General features: G+C 55.5%; 1 protein-coding gene across 5 annotated transcripts in view; it reads right to left on the reverse strand.

Moving 5' to 3' along the window:
• AGO2 (argonaute RISC catalytic component 2) overlaps positions 1 to 25879 on the reverse strand; it is a 49342-nt gene that overhangs the window by 12377 nt on the left and 11086 nt on the right. For all 5 annotated transcript variants that reach the window (XM_024740964.1, XM_024740963.1, XM_024740962.1 and 2 more), the window contains 11 exons: positions 21265 to 21385; positions 13865 to 14046; positions 12139 to 12275; positions 11526 to 11660; positions 10691 to 10778; positions 9279 to 9426; positions 8345 to 8464; positions 8059 to 8181; positions 4298 to 4431; positions 2774 to 2958; positions 1390 to 1549 (listed from right to left, as the gene is read on the reverse strand). In XM_024740964.1, coding sequence (XP_024596732.1) covers positions 1390 to 1549; positions 2774 to 2958; positions 4298 to 4431; positions 8059 to 8181; positions 8345 to 8464; positions 9279 to 9426; positions 10691 to 10778; positions 11526 to 11660; positions 12139 to 12275; positions 13865 to 14046; positions 21265 to 21385 — 1533 coding nt within the window. The remainder of the gene's footprint in view (positions 1 to 1389; positions 1550 to 2773; positions 2959 to 4297; positions 4432 to 8058; positions 8182 to 8344; positions 8465 to 9278; positions 9427 to 10690; positions 10779 to 11525; positions 11661 to 12138; positions 12276 to 13864; positions 14047 to 21264; positions 21386 to 25879) is intronic.

Genomic DNA, 25879 nt, shown 5'->3' on the forward strand with positions numbered 1-25879 from the left:
ACACACACCAGCAGAACCACACCTGCCTCCGGACTCCACTCTCTTCCCACAGCTCCCTCACTTCCCTTGCTCGCCTTGTGGCAAAGCTCCCGGAATTAGCCGATCCCGTTTACTGCCTCCCAAGCAGGCCTCCTGCTGCCATGGCAACAAGACTCCTCTTTGCAAGGTCACCGATGACCTGCACATGTCCCCCAGTCCCATGGTGGAGCCTCGGACCTCATCGCACTTGGCCGGTTGGCATCGAGTGACAGGGCCACGCACTGGCTCTTCCCCCGACCCCACCTGGCCCCAGTGCTGCCTTTCCAACCCGGGACTCCCCGGGGGGCCGAGGGCTTGGATGTCCTTCCTATCTACACCCTGCCCTGGGGCTTCTCTCCAGCCTAGAGGCCTTAAACACCACCTCCACGTGAGGATCCCTGAACAAACCCCACCAACACCAGGCCTCTGTTTCCCCTCCTCCCCCCTCCCCCACCCCCAGTGTCTCCCCTGGGAGGCTGACGCACAGCCCAGCTTCCTCGTCCATTGCTGCCTAACCACCCCAGAGGCGCGGGCTTGGACTCACTCTCGAGTCTCCTCTTCCATTCACAGACCATCCCGCCCCAGCCGTGCCCCAGCACCTCTCCTGGGACAACGCAGGAGGGCCCGGTCCCCACTCCACCCAGAGCTGGAGTCGCCTTTTAGAACGAGGTCACTGGAGCTACACCTCCACTCGTGAACCTCCCTCCCATGGATGCGCTCCCCCGGAGGGAGTGCCAGGCCCCCCAGCAGCCCTCTGCCCCTCAGTCTCTCAGTGGAACACCTGCTGCACTCCTGGCAGGCTGTACCACAGGGCCCGTGCATGGCCTGTGCCCTCTGGAACACTCTCCTCCCAGGCGTCCACGTGATCCCGCCCCCTCCAGTGGCTGCGGTCTGCTTAGTGCCACCTCCCCTGTGAAACCCTCACCCTTCTGAGCTCCTGTCCCTTCCGCTGTGTCACTGTTGCTCACCTGGGAAGTGCGTTTCTGGACCCTCTCACCGGGGCCTGCGCTGGAAGGCTAGGGCTTCTGCACACAGTAGGCGCTCAATAAACACAGAACCTGCCGCTGAGTGAACTGAGCGAGTCCAACGACCCCTCATGGCAGAGCCACCCCCGCTCGGGGCAGCCACCACATCTCACGTGCGGGACCCCCGGCCCCGGACGGGGTAAGAAGTCCCTTCTCCTCGGGCCCCTGCACCCAGTCCTCAGTGGCCTGCAGGTGGCCCTGGTCCCCTGGACCGAGAGTACCCGAGACCCGCGTCCTCCTCGCTTCCTTCAGCCCACCGTCCAGGGGAGCGGACGCAGGCCCCGGCGGGCCCCACCCCCAGCCCCACCCGGCGGGGAGTCACCTCCCCTGGGAAGGCGGGCCTCACCTCCCCTGGGGCAGCAGGATGTTGTTCACGCCGCCCAGCTTGACGTTGATCTTCAGGCAGAGGTTGGACAGGGTCTGCGGCGTGGTCCTCTGCACGTTCTTCATCTGCACGCACTGCGTGGCCATCCCCAGCACCGTGTCTCCCACACGCTTGACCTCGGCTGTGGAGGGAACGGTGCGCTCAGGGCGGCTCCCCTGGCGCCTCCCCTCTGCCCGCCCCGAGCTCCCCCGCTCCACGTGCAGCCAGGCCCGTGGAAGAAGGGGTCAGAGCCCGGGTTCCAGCTCTGCTCCACGCCTCCCCGGCCTGCGCTAGCTGCGGGGCGTGTGTCCCGCCCGCTCAGGGAGGCCGGGCGGGTGCAGCCCAGTCCTGTCAGGAGCGTTTCTGCGACTCATCCAGGCCTGCAGGGCGGTGCGGGCAGAGCCAGGCTGGAAGCCAGGGCTTGCATTCCAAAGGCCACCCTCCACCACGGTGCTCAGGATTGCAAGCAAGCCAATGCCCGAGTCGTGAAAAATATAAACACTGGCATCCTCACATCCTCGGCAAACGCAAATCCGACATCCAAGACCTCTCTGGGCCCACACCCCCTCTACTCCCGGGTTCTTTCGTGAAGCAACTGGTCAGTCGCTCCCTGGGCGGGCCTGGGAGAAGATGCGTGCGTAGCATGGGAATTCCGAGGGCTTTCTCTTTCCTCCTGTCCCTGGACACGGAGCAAGTGCTCCGTCGCCACCCGGACGGGGGATCCAGTCAGCGACACTGACACGCCTCTCTGTTCTTCGACCCAGGGCACCCACACACCTCCCACGCTGGGGCCTCTGGTCCCCAGGGGGCACCCACCTCCCCGTGCCACCGCCACCTGTCTACACCACCAGCGCCCCAGAGCTTCCCAACCCAGGGCCTGGGACTCCATCACAGGGGCCTGGTAACTTTCAGCCGAGTGAAAGTGCAACCGCTCTTCTGGCAGAAAGGACTGTGATCAGCTTCCAGAGGATTCTGAGGCGGGCACAGCTCACAAGTGGAGAAGTGAGTCCCAGGCAGGAGCTGAGGACGGCGCCCCGAGTGGGTGACTGCGTGTGCGCCGCCTGGCTGCTCCTCCATCCAGCCGACGTCTGTGTCGGGCGGCGCACAAGGTAACCGCACACGTGTCGAGTCCTGTGCCACCGCAGGACGCCGGCCTCCGGGAACCGCGGCCCCGGACAAGAGTACCAAGGGCGGCTCTGGGCACGTGCGCGGCCGCAATCAGAAGCCACCCAGTCTTTCCCAGCTCTCGAGTGAGCCAGAGACTGGCAGCTCCTCGGTGTGGCAGAGACACCGAGGGCTGAGGCGGCACCGCACACCCACAGCGCCACCGGCAGCGGCCGGAGGCCGTGCGCGCGCCGAGGCCTACCGTAGACGGGCGTTTTTCCGGGCAGGATGACCACCACCAGCTGCAGGCCGGCGTACGTGTTCTTCAGGTGCCTGAACATGGGCTCCACACTATCTGCGCCCTGGGCGTATTTACAGAAGCACGGCTGGCCCTGGATCGGCATTCCTGCGTCTCTCGAGATCTTTCTGAGCTGCTCCGTGAAGGACCTGAAGGAGGAGGAGGTTCATTACGTGAAGCACCGAGAGCGCCAATGATTCAGCTCAACCGGAAGCCCTGGGGAAAGGGCACAGTCCTAACAGATCAAGACCCCAAACCATCTTCATCGAGATCCAAATCCGAGCTGAAGCCCTGGACAAGGCCGTTTCAACATGGTAACAGACAAAGGCGGCCGTTCGTGCTAGCCATGCAGCTTACTGTAAAGTCACGATGACACAGGAGACTTCAAGTCGCGGCCACGCTGCCCCCGCACCGGCTGTGACACTCCCAGGGCAGCGACAAGTGCTGTCCTTTGAAAGCCGTGTGTGAGCAGCTGCCGCCCACTTTCCTGCAGATGCCGAGCGTTGTCAGGGTGAGGAGGACTGTGAGCTGACTGTCCCCCCTTGGATTTCCCCCCAGTTATCCCTGTGTGTGCAACTTGGACTCGGATGACATAATCACGGGAGGAAACCAAACAGCCCCCAGTTAGAGTAGCACCGACAGCTGCGGCCGACAGGCCCTGTGAAATCACAGGCGGGGCTGGGGAGACAGAGCCACGGCTCCTATTTTAAGCTCAGGAATAGAAACACCACCGCCTTTTACCATAAAGTCAGGACACTCCGACCCGCTGCAGCCACTTAGCGCTCGACCTCCAGCACGCACCTACGCCCACACGTGCACGTACCCTGGGGCCATCTGGCTCCAGGAAAAGTGAAATGGGGGCCACGGACAGGACACGGAGAGGGGAGGCACCCCGAGGTCGGACTCTAACCCACTCTGCCCCCGACATCCCGCACTCCCAGCTTCCCCGCTGGTGGCGTGGAGGAGAGGCCCTGCCCCTCTCCGAACCCTGAGAGCCACAGCTCTCTGGAGCCACCCTCTGCTACCTTCCCCCGCTTTGCAGGCCCCCCCGCTCCCCCCCAGAGAGGCAGGAGACAAAAGCCCTCCTCTCCCTGTTAGGTCTGTTTGGCACAAAAGCATGAGCAACTGAGCTGCATGTTTATGGAGCCGCTTTCAAAGGGTCTGACACTGGGCCAGGCTGGGCTGAGACCATCTCCTCCCTTGCCTCTACCTTGTACACGTACTCTTCACTTGCTGTTTTGTTTCTTACGGAACCTGCCCCACCTCTTCACACTCGCTCCAACAGCGAGTCTGAGAAGCACAGCAGCACCGGGGTCCCCCACTTCCCGGCCCGGCCACGCCAGGCAGTGCCCTTCCACGGGGAAAGGCTGCCAACCCCTGCCCTCCAAACGGAGCCCACGATCTGCCCAGCCTGACGCAGCGGGCCTTCCCCGTGGCCCCTCCCCCCGCCCCTCCAAGGCCCGGTGCCCCTGCTCCTGGGGGCCTTACTTGAGGTGGACCTCCGTGCACTGGCGCTGGGGGGCGAAGCACGCAATGGCCCACACCTTGATCTCAATGCCCGTGTGGAACTGCTTGTTCCTCATGTCCCAAACGCCCTGGACAGGGGTGGCAATCGCTTTATTCTGCAAACGGCAAGAAGTTTATAGAGTAAGAAGAAAACGGAAAACATATTCCTCTGACCTTGGATTTTGTCACTGTCCCTACTGCTGTTGGTCCCCTGACCAGATGGCAGCTCCTGAGGCTGAGAAGGGAACCTTTGTGTAGACTCCCCATCTCTGAGCTGCCTGGCACCGCAGGGGTCCCACAGGTGTGTGCAGGATGGATGGATGGATGAATGGATGGATGGACGGACAGAGGATGGATGGAGGGGTGAGAGATGGAGGGGTGAAGAAGTAGATTGTGGGGAGCAGGGGGGTGCCCGGAAGGTGGAGCAGGGAGGGCCCAGAGCTCCATCCAATCTCACGGGTAGCCTGGAGGAAAAGAAGTGCCTCACGACGTTACAGGAAGGCTTCTTGTCTTATAAACAGGCTTCCGCTCATTTTACCTCATCCATTATCAGCGGGGCAGCCAGGGAAGGGAAGGGAAGGGAAGGGAAGCAAGGTGTTTGTTCCCAGTCCTGTGCCTGGAGCAGACAGGCCAGCCAGGACTGAGCCCATCGCTCCCCCGGCTCCCCGCGCCACGGCCTGCAGTTGCTCAAGCTGCTCCCGTTCCGGAAGGAGAAACCAGCGCACGACGCATCCACTCAACCAGAAACGACCAGGTCTCAGCTCTGTCACTGAAGGAATCTCTGAACTGCCTTCAAGTGATTCTGGAGCACAAGGGACGGTCAGGAAGGGACACTGTGACTGGAGCTGTGCTGGCTGAACCCTTGTGTGCCCTACAGAGAAAGCTTGAGTCCCACAGACTGGGCCTGAGTCAGAGAGAAGTCTTTGGCACTGGCCTCCTTTTTTAGCTAGGGCCGTGTGGAGGGCGCAGAGCTGCCATCCCAGGCCTCCGGGCAGCAGGCCCTGAAGGACAGGGCTGTGTCTGCGTTGCTGTCATTTACTCTGCAAAAGTGTTTTTTAATGAAAAACACTTTTTCCTACTAAAATAATATAAGCATATTGTAAAAATCAAATATTACAGAAATGAATGTTTTTGTTTCCTATATTTTCTAAACCACTACCCAGCTCCTGCAAGCCTCCTTCTACAAGACAGAGCCACCACCAAGTGTAGTGTTCCGGACTCAGTAAGTAAACACACACACACACACACACACACACGCACGACAGTTTACACTGCAATGCACTCTTACTATCTGAGCGTTTCTCAGCCTCAGCCCTGCAGTGGGCACGTGGCTGGCTGGCTGCTGTGTGGCAGTCCCGTGCGCTGGAGGGTGCCAGCAGCTGCTGCCCATCAGATTCCAGTCTCCAGACATTGCCGGATACCCCTGGGGGACGTTTAATGTTTTGTCTAACAGGACAATGGGTAGGGCAGGTGATAAGAAGTGTTCGCTCCCATTACAATGTTTAAAACATCTGGAAAAATTCATTCATTTAGAAGCGTTAAAAAGTCTGGATCCTTACAATTCTAACATTCTTGCAAGGTTAGAGTACAAGAGCTGCTTTGTTTTCCAGATGACTCCCGTCTTTACTAAAAGGTGGAAAAGACGCTGGATATGCAATCTTGGTTTCACTACGTAAGTCTCACTACCTCGGGCATCTCCTCACTGACTTGTGAAAGGGAATCCACCTCTCCCTCCCAGGGCCACAGGGAGGGTTAAGAAGGTGCTGTGTCTGCAGGTCTGAGCTCCCAGGTGCACAAGTGGGCTGAGAAGGAGCCAGGAGGCCTTGCTCAGAAGGCACCCTGCAGAGAACGGGGAGCAGCCCCCATGCCCACCGGCTAGGGCGGGGCTCCCCCCACAAAGGAATACCACGCAACAGTCAAAAACGACAAGCCAGAGGTCACACACATTCCAAGATCTCCATGGGATCGAAGAGAAAATATTAAGTAAAAAAAGGCAAAGGCACAAACGTGTATATAATATGCAGCTATTTGCACAAGAAGGGGTGAAAAAAATATGTGAATAATCCCTGGAGCGATTTTACAAGGAGAATTGCCTCCTGGGAAAGTAACCAGGATCTGGGGAGAAAGAGAATTTTCTCCCTATAATTCTTTGTATCTTTTGAACCTTGAAACCCTTAAAAAAATAGAACTTATATTTTAAAATAAGAAAGGAAAAAGTCCTGCAAACAAAACTGAAGGGGGGCTTCCCTGGTGGCGCAGTGGTTGAGAGTCCGCCTGCCGATGCGGGGGACACGGGTTCGTGCCCCGGTCCGGGAAGATCCCACATGCCGCGGAGCGGCTGGGCCCGTGAGCCATGGCCGCTGAGCCTGCGCGTCCGGAGCCTGTGCTCCGCAACGGGAGAGGCCACAACAGTGAGAGGCCCGCGTACCGCAAAAAAAAAAGAAAAAAAAGCGGAGGGGACTCCCCTGGTGGTGCAGTGGTTAAAAACCCGCCTGCCGATGCAGGGGACACGGGTTCGAGCCCTGGTCCGGGAAGATCCCACATGCCGCGGAGCAACTAAGCCCGTGCGCCACGACTACTGAGCCTGTGCTCTAGAGCCTGCGAACCACAACTACTGAAGCCCGCATGCTCTAGGGCCTGCATGCCGCAACTACTGAGCCCGCATGCTGCAACTACTGAAGCCCATGTGCCTAGAGCCCGTGCTCTGCAACAAGAGAAGCCACCGCAATGAGAAGCCCATGCACCGCAACGAAGAGTAGCCCCCACTCGCCGCAACTAGAGAAAGCCCGCGCGCAGCAACGAAGAGTCAACGCAGCCAAAAATCAAAACAAAACAAAAAAACAAAACTAAAGCTTGCCACAGGCGCTGAGGACCGGAGTCCCACTCCGTCAGGTAAAAAGGTGTCAAGTCATGTAGAACACAGGCTCCCACAGGTGCTCACTGACCCACAAAAGCCATGACCTTTGTTTTCTCTCTCTCTCTCTCTCTCCCTCTCCCCCTGCCCCTCTCTCTCTCCCTCTCCCTCTCCTCCCCCACTCTCTCCCTCTCCCCCTGCCCCTCTATCTTTTTCTTGGCTGTGCCCCGCGGCTTGTAGGACCTTAGTTCCCTGACCAGGGACTGAACCCAGGCCCCGGCAGTAAAAGCGCCAAGCCCTAACCACTGGACGGCCAGGGGATTCCCAAAGCTGTGACCCTGGAAGCTGAGCCCCACCACCTGCGCTGCAGCTAAGGGGGAGGTGCCAGGAGGAAAGGAGAGAAGAACTTCTCGTGAGCTCTAAGGGGCTCAAGGGTCAGGACCGTACTGACCAGAACCAGAGGTCAAATGGGCAAAAACAAACAAACAGAACCGTGCCCGTGACTAAACTGATGTACTTGCTCCCACATACCTCCAAAACAAAAGTTAGAAAGCAGAAAAGCGGCATGAACTTCTGGAGAGTAACTCGTCACTGGCAGAGTGTCCATCATACAAAGAATGATGCTTTTAAAATTGTGGTGAGATAATAAAGTTCACCTTTTGAGAAGAAAAGGGGTGATTCAGAGAACTTTAAAAGGGTTAAGGAAACCAGTCCTTTATGAAGGCCCATAGCTGTTACAGGTTCACACTGGGGCAGGAAGAATCCTTTACCTTGACCATGGTCTACACCTGAGGGCGTGTGCGTGTGGGTCAGGTGCTGCCGCTCCAACATCAACGTTCAGACACATACTCCCAACGCCCACAAACACCCCACCCAGCCGTCTACCTACCCGGCCCCCGTAGAGGATGGAGGGCGGCTGGAGGACCCGCCCGGTCACATCAGTCATCTCGTCTTTGACCATGATTCCAAACTCACGAACATACGGATCTGTGTTAAAACTGGCACTTCTCATCTTGAAAAGGGAAGAAAGAAAAGGCGCAGAGTCAGGGGTGGACTTTGCTTCCTTCCAGAAGCCGAGTCTGTCCAAAGCATTGGGGGGCCTGGCCCTGGGCACCCTGAGCTGGCGTCCCCAGGGCGTCCCCACCCGAGGATGGGCCTGAGGGTGTGACGCTCACCAGTTTGCTAATCTCTTCCTGCCGATCGGGGGCTGACCTGGCAGTCGCTCTGATCATGGTTGAGGTCTGATTGTCGGTCAGCTTTTTTATACATCTCTGTCCCGCCACTATGTTACAGACCTATGAAGAAACGCAAGAACCGGGTGTCAGCACCGGGCTGGGAAGCGGGCACGGGTCTGCGGCCAAGCGCGAGAGCTGGCGCCCAGCTCTGCCCGTGACACATCTGTTCCTCACGAGTGAACTGTGAAGCACGACACAGACGCCAGTGTGGAGGCTGTTCCTGAGATCCACTAGGAACCGCACACGGGAGGAGGCCCTCTGGCCCAAGGCAGAAACCACCCGAGGAAACCCAGCACAACAGAAGCGTGAGCCGGGAACCGCGCCGCTGAAAGCAGCACAGCCTCTGAGACCACCCAGCAGTGGGGTGGGGTTGGCCTGTGTCCTCACCATGGGTTGTGCGGACCCCCGTCCTCAGACACGGGGGTGTAATACAGAGCTGCCGGGGACGGGAAGGAAGTCTGCCTCCTGCACACAGCGCAGGAAAAACCAAACCAAGGGCCAGGTGTTCCAGTAATTGGACAAATACCGAGAATTTAAAACACTAACAGAAAAGACTTAAAAACTTGTGTCCTAGTTTCAGCATTTGATCTTTTCCCAGGCAAGGATTTTTCAAACCATCCAAGTGATTCCTGAGCACATTTTACTGGGTGCCAGGGGCCTGCTGGGCACACACGTATGGTCTCGACCTTCACACGAATCCTGTAAGTTACCAAACCCATCTTATTAGTGCAGAAACCGAGGCTGGACCACATCTGTTAACCTGTCCCAGGTCCCCCAGTGGCAGGAATAACAAGGTTTGGGCCCAGGGTGCCAGCGGGGCCCTGCCCCGGAAGTTCTCCTCCCCGCCCACAGAGGTGGAGGGGGGGGGACTTACCTCTAGGGGAAGGTAGGTGTGTTTCTGCTCCTGTCCGACTTGTAAACATGGGAGGTGAGGGTAGCGCAGGACCAGCTTGTGCCTATCCTTAAAGTACTGGGCCACCGTGCACTCCACCGTCTGCCCGCTCTCCTGCTGCAGCGGGAACCTGGGGAAAAAGAGGCGGCTCAGCCCCGGAGCTTCCCAGGCCCCCAGGGGATGGGTGACCAAGACCCACGCGCCCGCTCACACAGGGATGCTTTGTGGGTCTGCTTTCTTAGGGCTGAAGAAGGTGGAGGGTGATTCAAAGCATCTCCCTGGGGGTCAAAACCAAATCATGCCCTCTGGCTTATGTGAACATTCCCAAGTCCCAAAACTTTCGTTTTAGCTCTGGAGTCGGGAAGTAAAAAATACCCACACGCCTACAGTATGCAATAATCACAAACGACACATACATCTAGAGTACATGGAAAGGACTCAGGACAAACGAAGACAAATCCAGAAAGAAAAGCCTGTGCACTTTCCAGCCGACCTCGCGCTGACTCTGAAAGTCGTTTACCAGCTGAGCGCTCCAAGTGTCCGCCCCAGAAAACCTGAGGCCTTCCAGAACAGGACAGTGAAAGGGACAAGCTGGGGCTGCTCAGGCCTCCGCAGCCACATGTGGTGGGCTGAGGCCGGAGAGGCCCACTTGCAGGGGCGGGAGAGCACAGTGGCATCCTGCACTCACAGGGGGGCAGCCCCCATGCAGGATGGGGCCGAGGGTGCTGGGCACAGGGGTAGGGGACCTCTGCCAACTCCTTCGCTCTGCCCGGTGGGAGGAGGTCATGGGGACAAAGACACAGGCTCATCTTGCCCCCCCACTGCTGCACAGGACCCTGGGCGTCTTGGTATAACCAGTGCCCAGAGACACACCAGGCACTTCCCACGGAGCGACCGCGAAAGAAACTAACGAGTCCTCACTGGACCCAGGAAGCCTCAAGGTGGGGTGAGGGGGCCACACAACCTAAGACAGCACTGCATCCGTGCGGCCAGGACGCTTACCACACGGACCTGGACCCCAGACTGTCTGTGAAGTGACGGGAGCTCAAGACAGAGGCCGCAGCATCGGCCTGGGCCGGGCCACGCTTGTGGATCCAGGCAGCGCCAACCGATCCCCACTCCCTCCCTGGACCCCACTCAGCAAGGAGGACTGGAAAATGAACCAAAAAGACCTTGCCTCGCCTGTCATATTCAAGAAGGAAAACTGACGGTGAGCCCCTCCCCCCGCCCCATACAGGGGGAATTTCATTATTTTATTTCACAAGGTGAAGTGTGCTTTCGGAATTTTATAACTAGAATGAAAAGCCTTTGCAGAAGTGATTGCTGCAGAGTTTGGACATCTGAGTGACAGTGAAGGTCAGAGCTGATAAGCGTTTGACAGGGAGGCCGTTTACGTTTGGTGGCTGGCGGGCCGCCGGGTCACGTTGCAGACGCGGTACTTCCTCTTCATCTGCCCGCAGTGCGTTATCTCCACCTTTAGACCTGAGAACACACAGCAGCTGGGTTTCAGCATCAAGACTCGCCCGGGCCTGCAGCGCACACCCCACTGTCAGCCCATCAGCTTTCAGGGGAACCTCACCCACAGACCCACGGCGAGGGCCTTCCGGGTGGCCCTCGCGCTGGGCCATCTCACCCCCAGGGACGCCCCCTGCCCCAGGGATGCCCGGGCCAGAGGCAGGGTGTGTTCTCAAAGACGAGGGGCGACTCGGCTGAGAGTGGGGCGTCAGCCGCCACGGCCTTTTGTGCTTCCTTCGGGGTTATTTTTAGCAACGAGCACTGCTGCCGGCCTTTGAACACCCCCAGGAAGGACAGGTGCAGAGGGGCCGAGCCTACAGGGCCTGCCAGCTCTCCGACGACAGGCGGAAGGACACAGCCAGGTCACTGAACCCTGGGCTGAGTTTTCTTGAGTGGAACCCAGGCTCGGTTAAATGACAAGGAATCAACGTCCCGGAACGTCCCGAGGAAACTGACTACCCTTGTGCTGCAGCTGCCTGACCCTCAAATCTGCACTCGGACACTGCCGGGCCACCCCACGCAGAAAGTCATCATTTAGAAATCGTTCCTGCTCTGGGAAGCGAGCGTCCTTGTCCTGCGCTGATGTGTCTCTGAGGGCTGGCTCCTCCGCTGCCCCCTGCCCCTTCCCCTCGGAAACACGAAGGAACAAGAACTTGGGAAACTCAGGGCCATCCAGGCCGCATCCCTCATCCACCGCGCCAGGAAGCTAGTTACCTTTGATTTCTTTGGTAAACTTGACCCTTTGGGAATCTGTCAGAGGTTTTTGTTGTTCTTCAATACTTTTAAAATCCAAAACTTCACACACAAACTCGATTACTGGCTGTGCCTTATAAAACGCTGTTGCCGAGACTACAGGCGGGAAGAGAAGAGACAAAAGCCGAGACGTGACCGGGCCTGCCTGGCCAGGCCACCCCCGCAGCCGGCCGGCTCCCCCTGCTGCCCCTGCTTGCGGACTCCGAGGGGCAGTGGAGGGGTTGGCAGAGGCTGAAGTCACCCTCTGAGGAAAACGCTGCGGTGTAAAAACAGAGCCCATCAGCCGGTGATAACCGCAAGCCTGGGTTTTCTGGCACTTTCTGACCCCCTTCTGGTCTCGGGCTCCCTGAAGTTTACTGTTCCCACGTGGGGTCCAACACAGAGGGGCAGCCGGGAACCCCCTCTCGGCCCCCTGAGCCACAGGCGGTGTCTGTGGAGGGGGCCCCGCGGAGGCTCTGACGGTCAAGCGTGAGCGCCACTACCGTCCCTGCACGAGCAGTGCGGCGGGCCGGGCGCGTGTGGAGGGGCCTCGCAGCCCCCCTCACCCCCCGATGGAGGCCGGGGCTCTGCTTACCGTCGATATTCAGCATCATCTTCCAAAGAGAAGGCCGGACGGACTGATGGAAGCCAAACCACACCTCTCGTCCCCCGCCCAGCGGGTTGGAGCAGCCCTCGGACGCCGTGAAGAAGGAGCGGCCCACGGGGGTGTACCTGGAACGGGAGCCTTGTCTAGGTAGGCCGGAGGGCACACACCCCGCAGACGCTCAAGCCGTCTGCCTGTGTCCATGGCCAACACGCGGGGGACACGCAGGAGAACTTCCTCCCACGAGCCGAGGACACGGGTCTGGTTACACCTCGTGTTCCCCACGTGATCCTCCCACCGCGATGCCTCGCCCGCAGCCCTCGGGTCTGTGCACACAGCACTTCACCTCCTTCTAGGATGGGGCGGGCAGGGGTGCCGGTGCAGGCGACCACAGTCAGTCAGCCAGCCAGCCAGACCGGTCCCGCCCGAGCCTCAGGGCATCTGGCACGGAAGGCCGAGGACCTCGCGGAGACCAAGCACCCAGGCCCTGTTCCCTTTCCACCCGGCTCCTCTATGGGGGGGGAGAGGGAGGTGCAGAGATCAGACCTCGTCTCGGGGAACAGTGAGGTCCACGTGAGGGAACACCCATGCCCTCCCAGGGGGAGTGACTGACGGTGCTCAGAGACGGAGGCCACCGCACTCTCCAGGGCAGCGGCCGCGGCATCACCGAGGGTCCCCGAGGGAAGACCCTGTCGCCTACAGGCCGAGCCACCAACCAGGGCACACACACTCTGCTTCCCCCAGCCTTTCTCTATTTCCCCCAAATGAAAGAGTTTCCTCCTGATTATAAAAGTAACATGGTGATTAATGCAAAGGAATTCAGAAAAAAAAAAACCAGAGTAATTCCTGCCACTCTTAAAAAATGGATTCAACATTTTGGCAACAACCCTTAAGAGCTGGGGTCTTCTGCACCCAGCCACCTCCCTCACATCAACAGTTCCAAGCAGTGACAGACTACATGCAGGGGCCCGGGGACCCTACCAGGAGTGACAGCCTGCCCTGTGTTTCGAGAACACCGGGTCCCCTTTAAAGCTAACACGGCCCTTCAAGGAGATTCCTCTTACACTTAGAACACCCTCCCCTCAAACCTCAGAGCTCTGGTCGGTATTGGGAGAGTTCAGTACGGAGGTTCGTTCCAGTTTTAGGTTCTCCTCCTTTCACTTAATCCTTCAGAGTTCCTAAGGCCCTACTGTGCGCACCACCCGGGGAAGGAAGAGGCGTCCCACACTGGAAACCCGAGCGGTGGGTGTGGCTCGCACACAGCTGTCACACGGGGAGCTGGTGTGGCCCTGCGCCTCCATCTGGTCAATCAAGAGCCACCAAGTGTCCTCCTACCCTCTGCCTCAACAAGTTCAAGTGTGGTGATCAGTGAGAGTCATCCCACAGAATAAAGCCGAAGTGTGTGGGCGTGGGCGCTCCCGCAGTCCTGAGAGGTCCCTCCTCGAGGCGGAGGCCAGGCAAGCACAGAGGCTGGAACAGGGCTCCTGAGAAGCAGGACCGAGCCCGCACGCTGGGTGGAGCGACCGCTGCACCGAGAGACAGGCAGGACCTCTGTGTGCTTGGCTGTGAGCTCCGGCCATTTCTTTTTCCCGAGCTGGCGTTGCTACTTTCATCGTATAAACCCCTACGGCCATCCCCCACCCTGTCCCCGAGGACCGGCACCTGCTCAGACAGAGGATTCAGGCTTCTCGGTTCCCACCGCAGGGACGGTCCTCACCTCATGGACGGCAGATGCCTCATAACCACGTCCAGGGCTTGGATCGTCTCGAAGGGGACGCTGGGCAGCCGCCCCGAAAGTGCATCGTGTAATGCCTGTAAGCTGACGCAGGACACCCACTTGATGGACACCTTGAAGATGCGGTCCTTCCCTTCTCCTGGCAACGTGACCTCCAGCTCCACCTGGGAGGGGATCCAGAGCACACAGTTACTCACGCTTCCCTCTTAAGAAGCTACAGGGAGGTCAAGGGTGGTGGGTCAGCTTCCAGAACCCCCAGGTTAGGGGAATTCAGCCGGTCCTTCATCCAAGCCCAGGACAGGGCACGCTCAGCCCCTCCTCCAGCAGCCAGTGACTGAAGCACAACGGGAGTCCTTCCCGCCACGGGTATCTAGTGCTTCCCTAGCCCGATCCTGCACACGGTGGCAGCCGGGAGAAGGCGTCCTGAAGCCGCACGGCAGCTGCTCTGCTGGGGTCTGGGTCGGCCTCTCTGAGGAGGGCACCCCAGGAAGAGGAAAGCAGGGCGCAGGCACAAGCCTAGGCTGCTCCTGGGACAGAGGAAGGGGGCGTGGGCAGCTCACTGGAGGTCCTGAGGAGTTACTCTTTCTCCAGTGGGACTGAGAAAACCGCAGTGGCTCTGGAGGTTCCTGTTTTCTGGGTCCCTTAAGAGTCCATAAGCTAGTCTTGCAGTGAATAAATCATGAAGAAAAGCCTTCTCAGAACAGACATGAGGTAAAACGGAGCAAAACGCTAACAACAGCCTAGACGGGTGTGCGTCCCCTAATTCCCTCGACGTTACAACAGCCTAGACGGGTGTGTGCGTCCCCCAACTCCTTCGACGTTACAACAGCCTAGACGGGCGTGCACCCCCCAATTCCCTCGACGTTACAATAAAACGTGGGCAGATCACAGGCACTGAATGAAGCATGTGGGCAGTGGGGACAAGCCAGGCTCTTCCCCAGGCAAACAAGCCCTGATGTTGTTCCAAGGGCTGTCTATGCCCATCTGTGCAACAGGAAAGTGCTGCGGTACCAGCATCGCCAGGTACAAGATGGCGGAGAAAGTACCTTCAACTACCACAAGACCAATCGGAATTCCCTGGGAAGAAATTAAAATTCTCAGCAAGACCTCAGAATATTTACACAGTAGCACTCAATGTTTATCACAGCCCTTTCCAACAGAACTTTCTGTGGTAACGGAAACAGTCTTCTCTTGAGCTGACCAGGACAGAAGCCACGGGCCACTTGTGACCACTGAGCACTTGAAACGTGGCTGGTGAGGCTTGCAGAACTAAACTTTTAGCTTCATTGACTTCTAGTAGATTTGAGTGTACACAACCGCGTGCAGCTAGTGGCGGGTGTTCGGGACGATGGTCCAAGGTGCGCCCTCTGGAGCCAACCCTCGACGAACAGCAAATCCACTTCCCTCCCCGCCTCCCAGTATGTCCTTTGCCCCTCACCACGCCCACCCACCCTGCTCCATGCGATGCCCAGACACACCTTTACCCAGTCCCTTCATTCCACCACTGCAACATTAACTTATTATCTGCTGACTGACTAACGCATCCTAGGCGTCACACACACAGCTGACGACTGAAGCAGTTCTGATATTGGCTGATGATACTTCCCCGTGTTTATGGAACATCTATCGGTAGGGCACAGACTATATACTTTATCCTTAAACAGCCAAACATCCCAGCAAGGGAGACTTGTTCACCATGCGTTATACAGAAAACACAGACCCTCAGACTGACAGTCCAGCCCCAGGCCACACAACCATGAAAGGGCAGACGTGGGACTGGGAGCCAGCTGGGCTGATGTCAAAGGCCCTTCCACTCACCACGTGATGACCCGGGGCGGGGCGGGGGCGAGAGGTCCTGGCACCAGCCTCGCTCATTCGTTCACGCCCTCCGTCCCCCTCTCACCTGACAGCCTGTGCTCAGCCTCTCAGCTCACTCTGCACTCGCAGGGGCTCCCTCCCTCATGCACTTGCCACAGCCCATTCAGACATCACCAGAGCAGCAACCGGACTGCACCGAAGCCCCCTGCACACCTGTGTCCTAGGTGTGCTCCAGCACAGGCCCACACACCAAGCCTGACGGCCCCAAAATGGAAACGGCCCGAGGTCCATCGAAGGGAGAACAGAGCAGTGAAAAAGGAACACGTTCTTCACAACGGATGGATTTCAAGCATCTGATACTGAATAAAACTGGCAAGCCACAGAGGCAAACTGCAGTATGATTCGTCTCGGGCAAAACATATGTTAAGGGTGCACACACAGCTGATAAAACCAGTCAAGAAAGGGTCCATTTAACCCAGGTCATCAGGATGGTGGCCATGGGGGAGGGTGCCGGGGGAGGACTTGAGTGTGGACCAGCAGAGACCTGCTTGCACGTCAGCAGAGGGGGTAAGCACTTCTGCCTATTCAGAAATGCTGCACCAAGGACATGGCTAACACGTGGGTGGAAACCGCACACTAGTTTCCATCTCACACACCAACGTGTACAGTGGGCACTTCACGCCTACCGCACACGTCTCCACCCAGCAGCACCTGGCGTATCTAAAGAAGAATTCTGGGAACCGGAGCTAATGAGACGCTTGTCAATGTCATTCTTTAAAAATGCCTCTATAATCCAACTGAGTGGGATTCAGAGGGGCATATTTTCCTTTAGCAAAAGGTATTTCTATTTTTATTTTATTTATTTTAAAACACCCTTCCTTTACTTATTTATTTATGTCTGTAATTTATTTATTTTTGGCTTCATTGGGTCTTCGTTGCTATGCGTGGGCTTTCTCTAGTTGCAGTGAGCAGGGGCTACTCTCCGTTGCAGTGCACGGGCCTCTCATTGCGGTGGCTTCTCTTGTTGCGGAGCACGGGCTCTAGGCGCGCGGGCTTCAGTAGTTGTGGCACGTGGGCTCAGTAGTTGTGGCTCACGGGCTCTAGAGCGCAGGCTCAGTAGTTGTGGTGCACGGGCTTAGTTGCTCCGTGGCATGTGGGATCTTCCTGGACCAGGGCTCGAACCCGTGTCCCCTGCATTGGCAGGTGGATTCTTAACCACTGCACCACCACGAAGTCCTCTATTTTTAAATAGATTCTAGACCAGCCTCCTCTTGGCCCCCATAAAAAGGGAACAGAATAAGCTCCAGGCTCTATAACATTCTCTGTCAGTCACGTCTCAAGAGGCTGACTGGTACAGGCATCTAATATCTTAGGGATGATGGAGATTTCAATAGAAATGTCACTCCAGGGGCAGGGTGGCACCGGGCTTCGGCTGTGACACGAGCCCAAGAGCAGTCCTCATGTCCATCTGGGCTGCCGGCCACTGGACTCGCTCCACACCCCAAGACACTTCAAACTCTGAGCATCCTGTAGCTCTTGGTCCCAACCACGCAGCATCCAAGGGCAGTGTGCGGGCTCCCGGCTCTGTAACCTCTGTGGCTCCTTTGGGTGCCGTCTGTGATACGGGACAGGAGGGCAGCCCACGCGCCACACAGATGCCTGTGCCAACCGAGGATGCCGGCAGCCCAGAAGCTGTGACACAGGAAGGCGATCACTGCCAGCTTTTGAATATGGACAACGTTAGCAGGGACGCCACCCCAGGCCTGGAAAACGGTGAGGCAGATGTGAGAGTCAATGTCTCCAGGCAGACCACAGCCACACACTCAGTCCCTTCTGTCTGAACGCCACCAGGGCGACAGACTAGAACTGGGACAGGAAGAGTCCCGCTTGGTGCCGCCGTGCAGCTCGGAAGCAGCACCGACAAGAGCAAGGAGAGGCGGGCGCAGCCAGGGAGCGGCAGCCACAGCGCCCAGCGGGCTTTGCTTGTCCAGATGTGGCTGCCATCCATCCCTCAGGAAGGAGTGACAGTGCGGGCAGGGCCTCGGGGTTGCCAGGCTCCATGCGCACAGGGCGCTGGGAGCGCAGGTCTTCTGTGACCGGCACAGCAACAGATCCCGTCAACGAGCAGCCAGTCCTCAGATGACCCGGGACAAAGCGTTGGGAGACGACCGGGAATTCAGTGACCGCGGCAGGAGAACGACAGGTCCAGGGAGGGGCTGCGCAGCTGCGGAGCCGTGCTTGCCGAGCATCTCGACCCGCAAACAGGCCGAAGCACGCTGACAAATGCCGCAGGCCCGGGCCTCCCTGGTGGCGCCGCGGCTAGGAACCCGCCTGCCAATGCAGGGGACACGGGTTCGAGCCCTGGTCCGGGAAGATCCCACATGCCGCGGAGCAGCTAAGCCCATATGTCACAACTACTGAGCCTGTGATCTAGAACCCGCAAGCCACAAGTACTGAAGCCCACGTGCCTACAGCCCATGCTCTGCAATAAGAGAAGCCACCGCAATGAGAAGTCTGCTCACCAGGACGAAGAGTAGCCCCGCTTGCCGCGGCTAGAGAAAGCCCGTGCGCAGCAACGAAGACCCAACACAGCCATAAACAAACAAACAAACAAATAAATAAATAAAATTTATTAAAAAAAAAAAACTGCCACAGGTTCACTGGAGGGACCCTCAGTCCGAAGGCAGCAGGACTGCCTGAGAGGCAAACGAGGCGGGGCAGACCCTCCACCTGTGGGCTCGCCAAGGAGGCCCCAAGGACGGCTCCCTGGCCGCCACCGCCTCTGCCCTCCCCTCAGACCTGCGAGCCTCCAAGTGCAGAGGCCTCACCTCCCTGCTCAGACTCTCCAGCCCGTCACCCCAGGTCAGCAGTGGCCAGCGGGGCACAGGCAGCCCGGCTCGCGGTCCGGGGCGTGGTGCAGGGGGAGAAGGGGCGCCATGGACTCTGAAGGCTGGAACGCCTTCCACGCAGGGTCTGCTACCCATCCGAGTGCGCGCCTGGCCTCACGGGGCGCTTCCTTCTCAGAAGGAGACGCTCACACCTTCCCTGAATAAACGCAGAGAGGCTGTAGGTCCAGGAAGCTGCAGACCCACTGGGGGAGGGCTGGACCCAGCAACAAGGCCAACAAATGACACACATTCCCCTTTGCAACTCATGTCACGCTCCTGCTGCAGAGGGTCCAGAAGTGAAACCCCAGACTGTGAACGGCCCTCACAGACTCCTCGGTCTCCGCGTGGGGAGGGAAGGGCTGGCCTGGTGCACCGGGTCTTCCAGACACGACAGGGCTGGGATCAAGGGGCACGCGCGTGTGCGTGTGTGCGTGTGTGTGTGTGGCGGGGGGTCGCTAGTAGGAGAGAGCAGGAGTAGATCGCAAATAGCTGCCTTCCCTGAGTAAGGGCCCGGGGCCACATTTTGTGCACAGACCTGTGCAGAGCCACCTGCGGCCCCCTGGGCAGCCGCTAGCACACACAGGGTTTCCGGGACATTAAAGGATGTCTTCTCTTACTACAAAAGTGCCCATGACACAAAGAAAAGTACTGTATAGAAACGTAAAATGAAAAAAAAAAAAAAAAAAGGATGACAGTTTGCTCCACGATGTGAACATACGGAAATAGAAAAGGTTAACATCTTACATTAGCTCTCAAACGGAAGAGATTAATTTCTGCATCTCACGAGTATTTGACAGAACCTTAACGACAAGCGGAAGGAGGGGTCTGGAATCTGGAGACCCACGCTAACCAAACGCTGTGGCCTTGGCTAGGTCCTCTCAGCTCACCTGAAGAAAGGATGAGGATGGGTGGGACTCAATTGAAGAGACACTGATGCCCACTGAGTCTTGGCAATACGTACGAAGGGCTGCTGTGGGCATCAGGGCGTCCACGCGGACATGGGTCAAGACAATAGATGCGAACCCTTGGACCAGCAACAGCAGCTGTTAGCATCTGCTAAGTGTTGACTGTGTCCCAGGTGTTCTACGGGCATCACCAGGAGAGCGGCTTAGAGATGCAGACATCCTGGACCCTGAACCACAACCAGCACTTAACAGAGGCCCCAGGGCTGCAGAACGCACACTGAAGGTGGAAAAGCTTTTCTTGGGGTGTGTTCACCCACTCAATTGTCACAAGGACCTTGGGAGGTAGTAGTGTCTGTACCATCTCCCCATTTTATAGGGGTGGCAGGTGAGCAGCTTACCCAAGGTCCCACCACTAGTTAAGGGCGAAGCCAGGCCTCGGATCAGACTTATTATTACCCTAGAACCCGTGTTAACGTCCACAACGATGTGTCTCAAATTTGAACACCATACATCCTCCCCACCCCTTCTGAAGGAAAAATACTCCTTAGCCCCTCCTAGTATCTAATTATAAATATGTACAGACAAAACTGTGAATAAACTCCTTATGTTTTCTTTCTTATAGAACTTTAAACAAAAACAAATGTGCAAATTAAACACAAAACTCTATAACTCATACATTTCCAATGGAGAGCATGTTAATTAGCAAGGGGGGACCGCTCAGCTGACAGGCACTGGGTCCTGGGGCTCCTCCAAATTCAAAACCATGTCAATCCCCACCCCACCCCCACCAGCCAGGCAGGGCTGGGCGGAGCACCACCGTGATCTCCTACAATCACAGCAAGGCCCTTCGGGGACAGAGCCCTTATCACCACTGGCCTGCCCCCGGCCCTAACGACTCCTCCTATCTGAGCCTGAGCGTCACACTTCATGCAGACGGATCATCATTAAAATGCAAGCGCGGACACATGTCTGCAGAGAACTTGCAGGTCACGCGGCAGCAGTTTCAGACCCTCTAAGCTCTGAGCTGTTCTCCCTCTCGGGGACCCTGGGGCTAAGAAGCTAATTGTGTAGGTCATTCTTGAAGGGAATCAGATTCTACAGTCTCATTGGGATAACTGTTAAATTACTAGTCTGGGTTTTTTTTTTAAAGTACGGGTAAAAATGATTTCCAAGCCGTCCTTGGTCCTCCTCTCTTATAAACAATGCCCATCATCCCAGAGCAGCCCATTGGTTGAAAGATATGCCAAGAAGTAACAGCTTCTGGGCAGAAATTTCACTGCTTTTTAAATAAAACCACGGTAAGGACAAAGACAACAAGGAAAGGCTTAAACCAACCGCTACTCCCAGGCTGACTAATTATCGTGAGCATCAGTTCAGATGAATCACTGGCTATGGCTGTGTTTCACCGCCTTTGTCCCACACACACTCACCTGTGCAAACATACTTCTCCGTGGGTCTTTACAGCCCCGCCTTGTCATCCAGGCTCCTGTCTGGTGCTGGTCTGGGGCATGTGCGTGCACGTGTGTGCTTTACATTTAAAAGTTTAGTGGTTTCAAGAAGTTCTCAATGCCTTTCTCTGCACTTAGACAACTTAACCCTCTGCCACTGAAAACCACGGCACACGGAAGGCAGTTTCTGTGGATCTCACGATGAAGCACACCACCAGTTAGCGGCTCCTTCCTCCTGGGTGAAGTGATTCAGTGTGTGACAAGAGGACAACGGACTTCACTTCTCGCACACTGCTCGATCCAACCCACCTCTGTGAGCTCACCTTATCCCTCCCAATTGGAAGGGGCATCGCTGTGTAGAGATTCTTCCTTCCATCAAACACTGGTTTCCGATCCCCAAAGATCTGTGTTTTAAAGTGCTGAACCATATGTTCCACTATTTCCCTGAAACAAGACAGAATTCGAGCAAAACATCAATAAAATCAGGGAAATGGCACACAAGGACGACATTCTTCTGACACTGGTTTTTAAGCAATTTTATAAGCCCCGTGGCTCCTTTTAAAAACGTGACTTTCAACTTCCTTGTATAAGAAGCCAAACTAGAACCTTCCGTGGGTTTACGCTCACTCATTTAGTGACTCAAGCATGGGAGAAGCCCCTCCCCGCCCAGCACTGTGCACGCTGCACCCAAGGAAGACTAGCGGACGGGGCTCCTGATCCGGAAGCTGCTGGACAGGCTGCCACGTGTGACCTGCACACAGAGCGCCCCCCACCCCGCCGACACCGCGGGCTGGCTCGGCCGGGGCCTCGGGCTCCTGCGGTTCGCTGTACAGCTCGCCCTGGGTACCGCTGCCCTTTCAGTCTGGGCTCTGGCACGAAGACCCTGAACGTGCAGTGGAGGTTTGCCACCGTAAGCGACGAAGATTCTGGGGCTGTCTGCTCCTCGGGCGTGAACGGGAGCGGCAGGAACCCGGCGAGCACGAAGCAGCTGTTCTCTGGGGCTCCGAGGACCGAGGAGACCAGTGGTCCTACCTCGCCCCGTTTTGCCTATCTGTCCACGGCTCAGCAGAGAAACACACCACGATGACCAGGGACAGCTCAGCTCTCCTGCGGGCCCCAAGGCCCAGGGAAGTGCCAGGCCCACCGACCACCCTCTCCGCACTTCTCTGCTTCAAGGGAGCCCCACCTGGAACATCTCTGTCGGCATGTCACATTAACTCACCCGACTCTGATAAAGTACACATAGGAAAAGCTGTGATGCCTGCCTGGTCCCCAAAGGTCCTCGTAAGGGAAATGTGCAAAGGATTGGTAGCAAACAGACTGTTAGAGGCTCAAAATCTCAGTCATTATCAGGAAACAGCAGCTAACGGGATGTGGTAAAGAGGGAGATGGATCCTGACAGCAGGGAAAGGGGAGGTGGGCAGAGGAGGGGGACGCACATCTGAGCTCAGCCTTGTTGCCGTAAGGATATTTCTCTGGGACACAGCCTTGGTCATCTTTCAGGACGCAAGAACCAGAAATTCATTCCATTCTTTTCCTTGAATGAGAAAAGCGGGCCTAAGAAGGGTTTGCTTATTCAAACTGGCTTTGCCCAACTGACTTTCAACTGTGCTAGTTGCAGGAGGTGGGTCTCCGGGGATCCAGCTAATCCTGCCCCAAACACCCACTGCTTGGGCAGTCCCTGGGACAGACGGAGCCTCTGCTTTGCTGGCTTCATCAAGAAGGCACCAGGCTTCTGACACCAACTGGGAGATCACAGCCCTAGCAGGACAAGGACAGCCCTAGCTGTCCTCAAGGACAGCTAGTGCAGCTCTGACCTCCATCCCCGCCGCCCCTGACCAGTAGCCAGGGTGCAGTCTCACCTGCTCCACACACTACTCTGGGCCACCCAAGACAAGGTGGCCCCTTCCTCCACGCTGTCTCCAGACCACTCCCCCGCAAGCTTCAAGGACCCCATCTTCTTGGTCAAGACTTCACGGTCAACTCAAGGTCCAGATGGCTCCACTGGGGAGTCCCGCCCACATTCAAAGAACAAATCCGCCAAGTGAACTCAAATTTATCACGAACAGAATTAGGAGGGCACTCGCCCCAACTCATTTTATGAGGCTAGAAAAACTTTTATCTCAAAGCACAACAAGGTGATCGTGGGACAATCTCACTTATAAACACAGATGCAGAACAAAATAAGAGAAAGCCCCACCCTCCATTGCTCCTCTCTCCCCCAAGACTGGAGTAGATCAGCCAAACCAATGTGGTCCTTCCTAAAGGGACCAGTAAAGTACATCACAATGAGAAATGGACTTCCCCACAGTTAAGTGTGTAGGTAATAAGGGATAGGGGACAACTAGTTCCAAGTGGCATACACAACTCTTTTATTTGGGAGTTGGAATCACCATAAGAAACAAAACAACCAACTGATATACCATATTCATGGACAGGAATATTCAATTCTGCAAACAAATCCATTCCTTCAAGCCCAATGAAAATCCAGAGGGGTTAATTTTTATCTGATGGGATTTAATAAACTAATTCTAAAATGTATTTGGAAATAACGAAGGATAAAGGCTGGTAAGCACACTCTTGAAAAGGTACCTGGTGGACGTAAAAGCTACCATGACAGAGACAGTGTGGTGCTGGAGGAACAGACAAGCAGAACTCAGGAAAGCATCGAGGGCCCAGAAAAAGACGTTCCATTTATGACAGAAGGAGAAGAGAGAGGACAAAGAATACTTCTCAATACCTTGTGCTGAGGCAACTAGGTATCTAGTATTCAAAGCAATAAATGGAGCCACACGACACAAGGCGTTTATCTACGCTAACACTTACTGTTCTCAGCTGAATTCAACTGTTGGCATGATGACTCCACTTACACACCAAACTATGGGTGGGAGTCACATCTTACCCAGGACCATCCAGCACCAGGCGCTCAGTAAATATCTGTTCAAAGAAGGAGGCTGTTCAGTCATGACCTCTGGAGTCACCCTGATGGACTACGAAGCAATCCTGCTCGGGTGACTAATGGTACACAACCCTGACCACCACATGGACTAAGAGAAAGCATCCTCATTACCCACACCATGTCCCTGTGCCTCGATGGCCCACTTGATCACCTTGTATCATCTTTTGCAAAACATCAGTAGGGATCATTGCTTAATTTTTATGGCCTGATAGCAAATAATTCTAAAATGTGAAGGTCCCTTCCCTCTATCAGCCCAGGCGGACTCCCAGAGGCTGGCCAGTGCCTTCCTGTCGTTTGCTCTCTGTTTTAACTGTGGTAAAATACAGATAACATAAAATCTGTCATCAGTCATTTTTACATGTACAGTTCAGGGGCATCAAGTACATCCACATTTTTGTAAAATCATTACCACCATCCATGCCCAGAACTACTTCTTATTCCCCAAGAGAAGCTCCGTTCCCATTAAACAGTAACTCTCCTCACCACCACCCCCACACCCCTTTCTAGGCCCAAGGACTTTTTTGGACCAGATTCTCCCCAACAACTGCTGAGAGATGTCTGAGCAGAACCACCTGGGCACATGTCATTCCTCAAGTCCCTGTGTTTAGTTCTTTCTTCGTATCAAGTTTGATCACTGGAAAGCAACGTTCCTATACTACATCAGTTTGGCTCCCTGGACAAACACCTTTCCTGAACCTAATTCTCAAGCTATGATCCTGACCTCACTCAAAAGGCAACAGCCCCCAGATACTATCTGTACACATTCTAGAGACTCATTATGTGCTCAGTACCTTACAGAATGATCCACATATTAAAACATATAGTGAAGATGACAATGGCAAATGTGCTGGCACCTACTCTCTGCCAGGCTGCACATGGAACAACCCATTCAGTCCTCACAGTAACCCAGGGGGTCAACACCACCTCCACTTTACACACAAGGACACAGAGGCCCAAGCCAACACTGCAGTGTCAGTGGCCAGATGTGAAACTGCCTCGTGGTTAACAGGACATGTCTGCTAATCCAGAGAGTCTGAAACACTCCCTGGCAGCTTGTCTGCCTTGTTACCAAAATTCTGAGAAGTTTTCTCTTTTAAAAAAAATGCATTCTTGTAATTTAAAAAAAACCAACAGACAAAAGTCCAAGACCAAATGACTTCACAGATGAATTCTACCAAACATGTGAAGAAAAGTTAAACCTATTCTTTTCAAACTATTCCAGAAAACTGAAGAGGAAGGAGTGCTTTCCGAACTCATCTGATGAGGCCAGCATCACCATGATACCAAAACCAAAGACATCACAAAAAAACAGAAAATTACAGGCCGATATCTGATAAACATAGATGCAAAAATCCTCAACAAAATGTAAGCAAATCAAATTCAGTAATACATTAGAAAGATCATACACCATAAAGTGGGATTTGTATCAGAGATGCAAGCATGTTTCGATATCTGCAAATCAATCAATGTGACATACCACATTAATGAACTGAAGAATAAAAATCATCATTACCTCAATAAATGCAGAAAAAGCATTTGATAAAATTCAACATCTATTTATGATTAAAAACTCTCAACAAAGCGGGTATAGAGGAAACATACCTCACCATGACAAAGGCCATAATATGACAAACGGCCAACATCACACTCAATGGTGAACAGCTGAAAGCATTTCCTCTGAGAAGAGAAACAAGAAGACAAGGATGTCCACTCCTGCCACTTTGATACAACATAGTTTTGGAAGTCCCAGCCACAGCAATCAGATGAGAAAAAGAAACAAAAGGAATGCAAATTGGAAAGGAAGAAGTAAAACTGTCACTGTTTGCAGATGACATGACACTATATATAGAAAATCTTAATGACGCCACCAAAAACCTATTAGAACTAATACATGAATTAGGTAAAGGGGCAGGATACAAAATTAATATACAGAAATCTATTGCATTTCTATACACTAATAATGAACTATCACAAAGAGA

Source organism: Neophocaena asiaeorientalis, unplaced genomic scaffold (genome assembly GCF_003031525.2).
Source record: "Neophocaena asiaeorientalis asiaeorientalis breed wild unplaced genomic scaffold, Neophocaena_asiaeorientalis_V1.1 scaffold177, whole genome shotgun sequence".
NCBI classification, from domain to species: Eukaryota; Metazoa; Chordata; class Mammalia; order Artiodactyla; family Phocoenidae; genus Neophocaena; species Neophocaena asiaeorientalis.